The sequence below is a fragment of the Hyperolius riggenbachi genome, chromosome 4 (genome assembly GCF_040937935.1).
Source record: "Hyperolius riggenbachi isolate aHypRig1 chromosome 4, aHypRig1.pri, whole genome shotgun sequence".
NCBI lineage: Eukaryota > Metazoa > Chordata > Amphibia > Anura > Hyperoliidae > Hyperolius > Hyperolius riggenbachi.
Window position 1 is genome coordinate 195,190,978 of NC_090649.1, and position 12,805 is coordinate 195,203,782.

Here is a 12,805-nt window from a genome sequence, read left to right on the forward strand (position 1 = left end):
AGTTTAGGTATCGCCTTTTTTGAGAAAAAATTGCGGCCTAGTATCTTCCACTGCGGTGTGTGGCTTTGCTTTTGTGTGCTGCTTTTCCTCAGGTGGTCATCCCATTGCAGTTTGTGCTTTGTAGTCATGTGCCTTCGTAAGGTAGTTGTCCCTACATGTCTTGGTCTTTCCACGGCTCAATTTTCGGTGGCAGAGAGTACAGATGGCATTGCTCTCATTTGAGGCAGGCACACAAAAAAATTTCCACACCGCTGAGCCCTGGGGTGATGGCACTTTGGTGGTGGCGGCCGACTGAGTGTTAAGTGGGGTGCCAGAATCAGAGCAGGAGGAGAAAGATATGTCACGCCTCCGTGCGGAAGCTGAGAAAGATGAGGTGTTCTGTGTTAAATAGTCAACTACGTCCTGACAATATTGGGGGTTGATGGCACGTGCCTTCTTCTGATCACTGTAATTTGGTCGAGGGCCGCACAAAATCACGACAGCACGACCTCAAACAGACCTGCCAGGTGGCCTGCCTCTGCCTTTTATTTTGTCCCTATTGGGGGGGATGAAGTGAAAGGTATGCATTGACTTGACTAATACAATGTGCAGTCACACAAGTGCAGTTAACAGGTATGCACGGAGTGGTATATCACACTGCGTGCACTCACGTAGGTAGGTGGGTGCACTGAACACAACTGGTATATGCAGTGATGGGTATTGCAATGTGCACCTTTCACACACAGACAGGTACCGGACAGGCACAGTGACACTGCGTGCGCTCACGAAGGTAGGTGGGTGCACTGAAGTGAACAACAAGTAGGTATATGCAGTGATGGATATTACAAATCTGCACCTGGCACAGTAGTAATTACCACCAAGGGGCCAAAGGCCAGCTGCGACTGACTGACAGGGCTGTATATAATGCAAGTGGGCCACACACACACACACACACACACACACACAAAAATAGATCACAAGAACAAGATACGCTCTCAAAAGAGCTGTTGAGGGGTGCTTTTTTTTTTGCAATAAGAATCAGCAAGGAGCAAGCTAAGAAGCCTACAAGAGCCTAACTAAGCCTTCCCTATAGGTCTCTACACAGCAGCTCTCCCTTCTCTAATTACTGCAGGCACAGGAGTGAGTCCAATGCCTGACGCTGCCTGACTTTTATAAGGGGGGGGGGGGGGGGATTCAGGAGGGAGTGTAGCCTGATTGGCTACAATGTGCCTGCTGACTGTGATGTAGAGGGTCAAAGTTGACCCTTATGATGCACTATGGGGGCGAACAGAACTTCTGGAAAAGTTTGCGTTCGTCCATGAATGCAAACCACCGAAATTCTTCCGGAACCGTTCGCCGGCGAACCGTTCAGGCCATCTCTAATTATAGCTGAGTCAGTCTTCTGTGATGTCTTTTCAAGCCCAAGTCTGCCCCCTTGTGGCTCTGCTTTCCTGCTATTTATCCTCGAAGCAGCAAATCAGAGCCACAAGGGGGCAGGCTTGGGCTTGAAAAGACATCACAGATGTAATCATTCCGGTGAAAGCTAGAATGCTCAGTCGGGATTCTTATCAGAGCAGATAACAGGCAGATTTAGCTGTGGAGAATGAAACAGAGAGCAGGGTAGGTGTTTTCTCTAATGTTCCCACTGATATATATGGTAAAATACATGAGGGTGCTTCGTCTCTGGTTCCCTTTAAACAGTAGATTATATACTATACAGGCAGATGAGGAGTTCAGCAAAAATACTGGATGAGCTGTGGAGGATATACCATACTTGTCACAGAGTAAAGAAACAAGCTTCAGCTAGCGTGCTCTTGCCAAGTAACTTATTGTCTTTTGAAAGCAAAAGGTCACTTGGGGCGCTTTGTTCACATCCAAAAATGAGATCCTAGTCTTTTACTTCAGGACAGTGAGCCCAATCCAATTCATTTTTCCTCCTAATCCTAATTGTTCATCTGATGAATATAACTTTTGCATCCTACAATTGAAAAACTACAAAAAAGTAGGTGAGAAAGTGCTGTCAACATTATTCTGAGTATTTTCTTGCTTGCTGATGGCTTAAAAGGCATTTTATTTATTATGTGAAAATATTACCTAAGAGAATACTTAGACTAGATGTACAGTGGAAGCTGAGTTGCGTTCCTTGTAAGAACAGAAAAGCAACGGAACGAAAAAGTCGCACTGCACGTCATGTGGCCTTTAGGCTGCATGGGAAGCATACAGTCAATATAAAGTATGCTTCACTGCCTTTTTAATGCATGTGTTATGAGGTAACTCACTGCATACATTGCATTGGGATACTATAGTGCATTGAATCTGAGTGCACCTCAGGCACTCTGAATGTTGCATAAATGTTGCGCCACGGTGAACGTAGCATAAGGAGGAATGTGAATTGGATCACTACCTCTGACTCCCTCCCCCTTATGTAAGGTAAGAGGAGCATATCTGAGAAGAAAATGTAATCTAAATCCATTTTCTTTCTGTCACTCACATGGGAGTATCCTGAACTTTGTCAAGTACCTCACGAATCTTGTGTTCCCTCTCCCCTTTCATATCAAGCAAAATAAAGAGAGTGAGGGCTTGTTCACACCTAGGGCGTTTTCACCTTTTTTAACCACTTGATGACCGCAGTGTTAAACCCCCCTACAGACCAGGCACTTTTTTCTGTAGTGGGCTGTGCAGGCTTTTCGGCCTCCTGCACAGCCCAGCTAAGGAGTATGGCTATCTGATGGATATAACTTCTTAGGCTACACAAAGGACAGGCAGACTAGTCTGTGTTACACTGAACTCTGCTCAGGAACCAACAAGCACAGAACCTTTTATTTTATCACTATGACACAGCAAAAACAGGAACACACATAAAAGTAACACTGCCATCTAGTGGCCATGCAGTATACTAGTCATACAGTAGTTGTTGCATATACAATACATTCCTTGTATGCTAACACTATCGGACTCACCTCCTATTTTTGTCCCTAAGTGGACATGCTGCCGGAGGGGTCCGATAGCCGCTGTCACTTTTTTTTCTTTAGCCTCATAGAGGCTCTCATTGCCGCCGTCCCCCTCCCTCTCCTTCCCTCCTCCCCTCTGCCTGAAGAATTAAGCAGGCGGCGATCCGTCTTGCTCTCCGTCTCTCATAGGCATCAGCCTATGAGAGGACGACGATCCCCGGCCAATCAGAGGCCAGGGATCGCCGATCTCGTACAGCAATGCTGGAGTCCGCAGCGCTGTACGCATGTAAACAAAGGGGATTTCTTGCCCCTTTGGTTTACAAGCAGCCTGCTAGCCGCGATCGGCGGCTAGCAGGCTAATCACGGAACTCCATTCCGTGAAGTAGAAAGGTATGTGTCGGCAGTGCGCAGGTATGCGTCGGGAGGCGCTAAAAACAATCGTGCAAAAAATTGAAAACCGCTGGCGTCAGCGATTTCGATTTTAGATGTGAACAAAGCCTTATTTACTCAGTTGACACCACTGGTGCCTCTTGCATACTACATGCGATTCTGATTTTTTTATATAATCCAATTTCTGATTCCGATTAAAAAAGTACTGCAAGCTGCTACGTTTTTCGATCGGAATCAAAAATCGGATCGTATAAAAAAATCGGAATCGCATGTTGTGTGCAAGAGGCCTGAGGGTGATTTAAAAAAAGAAAATATTACTATGAGTTTTCTACAAAATTAAGCTATGGTAGCAAAATCAGTGTCCAGAAGGAGGAGAGAGGACACTCATTCAATTATTTAGCATCAACATTTCAGGGTACAATAAAAAAAAAAAAAAAAATCTATTAATAACAGGTTATCGGATATCTGTTACTGAAGAAACATTTAATACATACTTTTTACAAATGTAACACGTCTGTACTGGTTTCGCATTGTGGTGTAACCATTTACAAGTTAGTAACACCCTGTGCATGTCTACATGGTGATGTTATACAGTTATTTAAAGCCACTCTAGTCTGAAAAAAAGTGCTGCTAGTTCCCTCTGACCAGCCCCAGTGTTTACAGTTCCATCAGATGGAACTGCACTGATCAAGAGGGCAAGGCTGCCAAGAGTGTGATCCCAACCTCCTGAGCCATAACCAGTTCACATTGCCTAATGAAAGACAAGGAGCTCTTCCCCAATCCCATCTCTGAGCGGCCCACAAAAAGGAGGCCTGAGCCAGTAGAGGTGTACCGAACGGTTCGCCGGCGAACGGTTCCAGGCGAACATTGGGGGTTCGCGTTCGCCTGCGCCAGGCGAACTTTTCCGGAAGTTCGATTCGCCCCATAATGCACTATGAGGGTCAACTTTGACCCTCTGCATCACAGTCAGCAGGCACATTGTAGCCATTCAGGCTACAGTAAGCCCTGGAGCCCCACCCCCCCTTATATAAGGCAGCCTCCGGCGGCCATTACAGTCACTCGTGTGCCTGCTAGAGAGAGGAAAGGGACAGCTGCTGCAGACTTTTTCTCTTAGGAACAGATTAGTTAGGTTCTAGGCTGCTTTGCTTGTTCCTGACTGATTAATATTGCTTTTAAAGCACCCAGCCAGCAACAGCTCTTTTCAGAGCTCAACCTGTACATTTTTTTTTCCTGACACTTTTGTTGCATGCACAGCCTTGCTAATTGATAGTGTGTGTGCCACTGCCAGCAGCCCAGCACATTCAGTGACTGACTGCCTGTGTGTGTGACAGGGAGCTGCACATTGTACTACCCAGTACTGCATATACCCCAGTACCTGTTGTGTTTACTTAACCCACCTCATCACTGCATATACCTAGCTTTGTGTTGAGTGAACCCAGCTCACTGCATCTAACTACCCAGTACCTGTTGTGTTTACTTAACCCACCTCATCACTGCATATACCTAGCGTTGTGTTGAGTGAACCCAGCTCACTGCATCTAAGTCTAACTACCTGTTGTGTTGAGTGAGAACCCACCTCACTGCATCTTAAGTACCTTTACTGTATACTGTTCAGTGAACCCAGCTCACTGCATCTAACTACCCAGTACCTGTTGTGTTTACTTAACCCACATCATCACTGCATATACCTAGCGTTGTGTTGAGTGAACCCAGCTCACTGCATCTAACTACCTGTTGTGTTGAGTGTGAACCCACCTGGCCACCTCACTGCATCTAACTACCTGTTGTGTTGAGTGTGAACCCACCTGGCCACCTCACTGCATCTAACTACCTGTTGTGTTGAGTGAGAACCCACCTCACTGCATCTTAAGTACCTTTACTGTTGAGTGAACCCAGCTCACTGCATCTAACTACCTGTTGTGTTGAGTGTGAACCCACCTGGCCACCTCACTGCATCTAACTACCTGTTGTGTTGAGTGAGAACCCACCTCACTGCATCTTAAGTACCTTTACTGTTGAGTGAACCCAGCTCACTGCATCTAACTACCCAGTACCTTTTGTGTTTACTTAACCCACCTCATCACTGCATATACCTAGCCTTGTGTTGAGTGAACCCAGCTCACTGCATCTAACTACCTGTTGTGTTGAGTGTGAGCCCACCTGGCCACCTCACTGCATCTAACTACCTGTTGTGTTGAGTGAGAACCCACCTTACTGCATCTTAAGTACCTTTACTGTTGAGTGAACCCAGCTCACTGCATCTAACTACCTGTTGTGTTGAGTGTGAACCCACCTGGCCACCTCACTGCATCTAACTACCTGTTGTGTTGAGTGAGAACCCACCTCACTGCATCTTAAGTACCTTTACTGTTGAGTGAACCCAGCTCACTGCATCTAACTACCCAGTACCTGTTGTGTTTACTTAACCCACCTCATCACTGCATATACCTAGCCTTGTGTTGAGTGAACCCAGCTCACTGCATCTAACTACCTGTTGTGTTGAGTGTGAGTCCACCTGGCCACCTCACTGCATCTAACTACCTGTTGTGTTGAGTGAGAACCCACCTCACTGCATCTTAAGTACCTTTACTGTTGAGTGAACCCAGCTCACTGCATCTAACTACCTGTTGTGTTGAGTGTGAACCCACCTGGCCACCTCACTGCATCTAACTACCTGTTGTGTTGAGTGAGAACCCACCTCACTGCATCTTAAGTACCTTTACTGTTGAGTGAACCCAGCTCACTGCATCTAACTACCTGTTGTGTTGAGTGAGAACCCACCTCACTGCATCTTAAGTACCTTTACTGTTGAGTGAACCCAGCTCACTGCATCTAACTACCTGTTGTGTTGAGTGTGAACCCACCTGGCCACCTCACTGCATCTAACTACCTGTTGTGTTGAGTGAGAACCCACCTCACTGCATCTTAAGTACCTTTACCGTTGAGTGAACCCAGCTCACTGCATCTAACTACCCAGTACCTGTTGTGTTTTACTTAACCCACCTCATCACTGCATATACCTAGCCTTGTGTTGAGTGAACCCAGCTCACTGCATCTAACTACCTGTTGTGTTGAGTGTGAACGCACCTGGCCACCTCACTGCATCTAACTACCTGTTGTGTTGAGTGAGAACCCACCTCACTGCATCTTAAGTACCTTTACTGTTGAGTGAACCCAGCTCACTGCATCTAACTACCTGTTGTGTTGAGTGTGAACCCACCTGGCCACCTCACTGCATCTAACTACCTGTTGTGTTGAGTGAGAACCCACCTCACTGCATCTTAAGTACCTTTACTGTTGAGTGAACCCAGCTCACTGCATCTAACTACCTGTTGTGTTGAGTGTGAACCCACCTGGCCACCTCACTGCATCTAACTACCTGTTGTGTTGAGTGAGAACCCACCTCACTGCATCTTAAGTACCTTTACTGTTGAGTGAACCCAGCTCACTGCATCTAACTACCTGTTGTGTTGAGTGTGAACCCACCTGGCCACCTCACTGCATCTAACTACCTGTTGTGTTGAGTGAGAACCCACCTCACTGCATATAGCTAGCATACCCCCGAGATGGACAAAATGGACAAACCAGGTAGAGGAAGAGGTAGAGGCAGACCCAGAGGAAGGCCACCAGGCACCGGCAGGTCTGTGGCTGTGCGAGGTGGTGTTGCTGTGATTTCATGCGGACCTGCCCCAAAATACAGTGCTCAGAAGAAGGCACGTGCCATCACTTCCCAAAATCGTGAGGAGGTGATTGAGTATTTAACACAGAACACCTCATCTCCCGCAGCCACCAGCGCTACAACAAGCACCACATCCGCTGCATTTGACACTTCGCAGGAGTTATTTGGTGGTGGTGGTGAAATCACTGATTCCCAGCCACTACTGCAACAACAACAAGAAGGCGCAGGTACACCACCTCATACGTCTGAGTTAGGTGGCGATAGTATGGACGTAACGTGTGTGGATGGGGATGATGGTGGACCACCTGAAGTTGGTGCACTTGAGGAGGTGTCTGAGGAAAGCGCAGCTGGCCAGGAGGATTATGATGACGATTATACGGATACCACATATGTTCCCGGTAGAGGAGATGACCAGGGGGACAGTTCAGAGGAGGAGTCAGAGAGTAGGAGGAGACGACTCCATGATAGAAGCAGAGGGAGCTCGTCCTCAGAAACAGCTGGGGGCAGTGTCCGGTGCCATGTATCGCCAGCTATGGCCAGGGAGCACACATGCCCTTCAACGTCAGCTGCTGCTGATGCCACCGTAGCGCCATCACCCCAGGGGGGCTCAGCGGTTTGGAAATTTTTTCACGTGTGTGTCTCAGATCGGAGCAAAGCCATCTGTTGTCTCTGCCAGCAAAAATTGAGCCGTGGAAAGGCCAACTCTCACGTAGGGACAAGTGCCTTACGAAGGCACCTGGAGAGAAGGCACAAACAGCTATGGCAAGAACACCTGAGTAAAAGCAGCACTCCTCAAAAGACAAGCCAAACTCCTTCTCCTCTTCCTCCTTCAGGTGCATCGTCTTCATCCACTTTCTCCCTTGCACCTTCACAGCCACCCTCCTCCACACCGCCTCTTCCCTTGAGCGGTTCCTTCTCCTCTGCCCACAGCAGTACCCAGCTGTCCGTGAAGGAAGTATTTGAGCGGAAGAAGCAAATGTCTGCCAGTCACCCTCTTGCCCGGCGTCTGACAGCTGGCGTGGCGGAACTATTAGCTCGCCAGCTATTACCATACAAGCTGGTGGAGTCGGAGGCTTTCCGTAAGTTTGTGGCCATTGGTACACCGCAGTGGAAGATACCAGGCCGCAATTATTTTTCTCAAAAGGCCATACCCAAACTGTACCGTGCAGTTGAGAGGCAAGTGGTGTCATCTCTGGCACACAGCGTTGGGTCAAGGGTCCACCTGACCATGGATGCCTGGTCTGCCAAGCACGGGCAGGGCCACTACATTACATACACAGCCCATTGGGTCAACCTGGTGACCGATGGCAGCAAGAAGGGAGTACGTGGCTGCGCAGAGGACCGACTTGTCACACCTCCACGGCTTGCAGGTAGGCCTCCAGCCACCTCCTCTCCACCTGCTATCACCGCTTCGCTGTCGTCATCCTCCTCCTCCTTGGCTGGTGCCGCCATCTCCTCCCCAGCTACACAGCCCCAGCACCCCAGGGCCTATGCTGCATGCCAGGTGCGACAGTGTCATGCAGTGTTAGACATGTCTTGCCTGAAAGCGGAGAGTCACACTGGAGCAGCTCTCCTGGCTGCTCTTAACAAACAGGTGGAGCAATGGCTGACCCCGCACAAGCTTGAGATCGGCAACGTGGTGTGTGACAACGGCAGCAATCTCATTGCTGCGTTGAATTTGGGAAAGCTGACACACATACCCTGCATGGCACATGTGCTTAATCTGGTCGTGCAAAGATTTGTGTCCAAGTACCCAGGCTTAGAGGACGTCCTGAAGCAGGCCAGGAAGTTGTGTGGGCATTTCAGGCGCTCTTACAAGGCCATGGCACGCTTTGCAGAGATTCAGCGCAGAAACAACTTGCCGGTGAGACGCCTGATTTGCGATAGCCCGACTCGCTGGAATTCCACCCTGCTGATGTTCTCTCGCCTGCTAGACCAGGAGAAAGCCGTCACCCACTACCTGTATCATTACAGTACAAGGACACAATCTGGGAGGATGGGGATGTTGTGGCCCAACAACTGGACACTGATGCGAAATGCATGCAGGGTCATGGAGCCCTTTGAGGAGGTGACCAAACTGGTGAGTCGCGATGAGGGCACCATCAGCGACTTGATCCCCTACGCCTACTTCCTGGAGCGTGCCGTGCGTAGAGTGGTGGATACAGCTGTGGAGGAGCGTGAACAAGAAGAGTTAGGGCAGCAGGATTCATTGGAGCCATTTACACACGAACCCGATGTTTCCACAACACCGGCGGCAGCACAGAGGGGGGAGGAGGAGGAAGAAGAGGAGTCGTGTGGGGAAGGAGAGGAGTCAGACTCTGATGATGGTGATGATGAGGAAGGTGTTTCTGTGGAGGAGGAAGAGGCGGCGGAAGGAGAACAACCGCGGCAGCCATCACAAGGGGCTTCTGCTGCTCCACGTTCCCGTGGTATTGTTCGTGGCTGGGTGGAGGAAGAGGAGTTGCGTCCCGTCACTGAGGAAGAGCAAGAGGAGATGGAGAGTACCTCTGCATCCAGCTTTGTGCAGATGTCCTCTTTCATGTTGTCCAGCCTGTTGAGGGACCCTCATATCAAAAAACTCAAGACGAATGACCTGTACTGGGTGGCCACGCTACTAGACCCTCGGTACAGGCACAAAGTGGCGGACCTCTTACCAACTCAACAAAAGGCGGAAAGGATGCAGCACTTGCAGAACAAGCTGTCGATGATGCTTTACAATGCGTTTAAGGGTGAAGTGGCTGCACAACGCAATCAAGGTACCACTGGCAGTAACCCTCCTCCTCCCAAGTCCACGCAGGCAAGAACAGGACGCTCCAGCGATCTCAGGGTGATGTCGGACATGCGGACGTTCTTTAGTCCAACTCCTCGCCATAGTCCTTCCGGATCCACCCTCCACCAACGCCTGGACCGGCAGGTAGCCGACTACCTGGCCTTGAGTGTGGATGTAGACTCTGCGAAAAGCGACGATGAACCCTTGGACTACTGGTTGCGCAGGCTTGACCTGTGGCCAGAGCTGTCCCAATTTGCCATACAACTTCTCTCTTGCCCTGCCGCAAGCGTCCTGTCAGAAAGGACCTTCAGTGCAGCTGGAGGCATAGTTACTGAGAAGAGAAGTCGCCTAAGTCACGACAGTGTTCAGTACCTGACCTTTATCAAAATGAATGAGGAATGGATCACGGAGGGCTACTGCACGACCAAAGACTAAGTCAGTCCACTCCCCACACACAGCATCTCTGCCTGCAGGCCGCTTGACTGCCTTCTCCGCCACTACCAACAGGGTCCAGGACTCTAGGCGGATTCCTGAATTTTTAAGGCCGCTGCTAGCAGCGGCCGCTACACTAATTTTTCTGGTGCGTGTACATGTGCCCATCCCCCTTCATGATCATTACCTTGCCGCGGTGAAGGGGCTTGCGCATCACAATGAAGCAATGACCGCCGGCTATTTGAGTGTCTCGGGTGGAGGTGGCACACAAAAGATATTAAGGTCGTTGCTTCATTGTGGTCAGACCAAATTTGATCAGCTGGAAAGTCACTGTTCTGTCATTCAGCTACATCAGCCGGGCAAGCATATGGGCTGAAAAGCCACCATCACCTGCACTCTCGTCACGGTGCGCACCAGTCCAGCACGGCCGTCACTACACAAACGGCTGTTTGCAGTCACTGCATACCTTTCACTGCATCTGTGACTGCACATTATACCTGGCAGTCAGTGCATAACTTGCACTTGAATGGATACACTTTCAAACAATTTAAAAGTACAACCATCTAAACTTTCAAACAATTTAAAAATACAACCATCTAAACTTTCAAACAATTTAAAAATACAACCATCTATCATTTTCAAAAAAATTTAAAAAAAGGGCAAAAAAACTTGCCCTCTGTAAAACTTTCTTGGCAAATGCTTTCGACTTGGTTTGTCTTCCGCTGGCTCAAGGGTCCATCTGACCACAGATGCCTGGTCGGCAAAGCACGGTCAGGGCAGCTACAGCATGGGTCTCACCAGGCTCCCACTTCGGGCCGGAATCCAACCTTCATTCCCCGCGGTGACAATGGCAGACTTGCCCTCCATAACGGATTCCCGTTAAAGGATTTAAAGTTAGTTCATTTTAATTAGGGCCGCAAAAGGTCCTCCTGAGTCCTGTATTGTTATTTTTGGTCACTACCTCGGGGCGGGCGTGCATGCCTGCCTGCTTCCCTCCTTGCCTGGATGTGTGGTGGTAGACGTTGATCAGGCTCCAACTCCGGAACGCAATACAAGAGGGAGCTCGTCCTCAGAATCAGCTGGGGGCAGTGTCCGGCGCCATGTATCGCCAGCTATGGCCAGACAGTCAACATGCCCTTCAACGTCAGCTGCTGATGCCACCGTAGCGCCATCAGCCCAGGGGGGCTCAGCGGTTTGGAAATGTTTTCACGTGTGTGTCTCAGATCGGAGCAAAGCCATCTGTTGTTTCTGCCAGCAAAAATTGGAAAGGCCAAGTGTCACGTAGGGACAAGTGCTTTACGAAGGCACCTGGAGAGAAGGCACAAACAGCTATGGCAAGAACACCTGAGGAAAAGAAGCACCCCTCAAAAGACATGCAGCGGAGAACAACCGTGGCAGCCGTCACAGGGGGCTTCTGCTGCTTCACGTTCCCATGGTATTGTTCGTGGCTGGGGGGAGGAAGAATGGATACACTTTTAAACAATTTAAAAATACAACCATCTAAACTTTCAAACAATTTAAAAATACAACCATCTAAACTTTCAAACAATTTAAAAATACAACCATCTATCATTTTCAAAAAATTTAAAAAAAGGGCAAAAAAACTTGCCCTCCGTAAAACATTCTTGGCAAATGCTTTCGACTTGGTTTGTCTTCCGCTGGCTCAAGGGTCCATCTGACCACAGATGCCTGGTCTGCAAAGCACGGTCAGGGCAGCTACAGCATGAGTCTCAGCAGGCTCCCACTTCGGGCCGCAATCCAACCTTCATTCCCCGCGGTGACAATGGCAGACTTGCCCTCCATAACGGATTCCCGTTAAAGGATTTAAAGTTAATTCATTTCAAATACACAGCAGGGCCTCGAAAGTCCGCCTCCTGTATTGTTATTTTTGGTCACTACCTCGGGGCGGGCGTGCATGCCTACCTGCTGCCCTCCTTGGATGTGTAGTGGTAGCCGTTTCTCAGGCTCCACACCGGATTCCATCCCTCATTCCCCGGCCATTACCCGGGGTCACAAATGACAGACTTGCCCGCCTCCATATGATTCTCGTGAAAGGAATGTGGTGTCATCTTTGCCCGCCATAACTGGTTCTCGTTAAAGGATTTAAAGTACATTCATTTCAAATACACAGCAGGGCCTCGAAAGTCCTCCTCCTGTATTGTTATTTTTGGTCACTACCTCGGGGCGGGCGGGCGTGCATGCCTGCCCGCTGCCCTCCTTGGATGTGTAGTGGTAGCCGTTGCTCAGGCTCCACACCGGATTCAAACCTCTCATTCCCCGGCCATTACCCGGGGTCACAATGGCAGACTTGCCTGCCTCCACAGGATTCTCATTGTAGCGGTACTGAACAAGTACACAGCAAGTAGAAAATGTAAATTAAAAACAAAACGTAAGCTTTTTAACAATGCCATGGAAAGTTGAGAAGGAAGTCACACATTACCTGACATCACTGAGTGAGGAAGAGCAATCACGCCATGTTGCGCAGTAGTCCAGCATGGCCGTCACTACACAAACAGCTGTTTGCGGTGCGTTACACAGTGAGTTTGGTGTGTCAGTGTGAAGCAGTACTCTAATTACACTCCCTGTTTGATGTATACACATGCA

General features: G+C 49.1%; 1 protein-coding gene across 2 annotated transcripts in view; it reads left to right on the plus strand.

The window, feature by feature from the left end:
• Positions 1-12,805, plus strand: part of FGF12 (fibroblast growth factor 12) — a 606,762-nt gene that overhangs the window by 117,230 nt on the left and 476,727 nt on the right. The window contains exon 1 of one of the 2 annotated variants that reach the window (XM_068281184.1): positions 4,014-4,133. The exons of the other annotated variant lie outside the window; for it this stretch is intronic. Coding sequence (XP_068137285.1) covers positions 4,075-4,133 — 59 coding nt within the window. The 5' untranslated portion in view covers positions 4,014-4,074. Of the gene's footprint in view, positions 1-4,013; positions 4,134-12,805 lie in introns of those variants that run through there. 2 annotated transcript variants of the gene reach the window in all.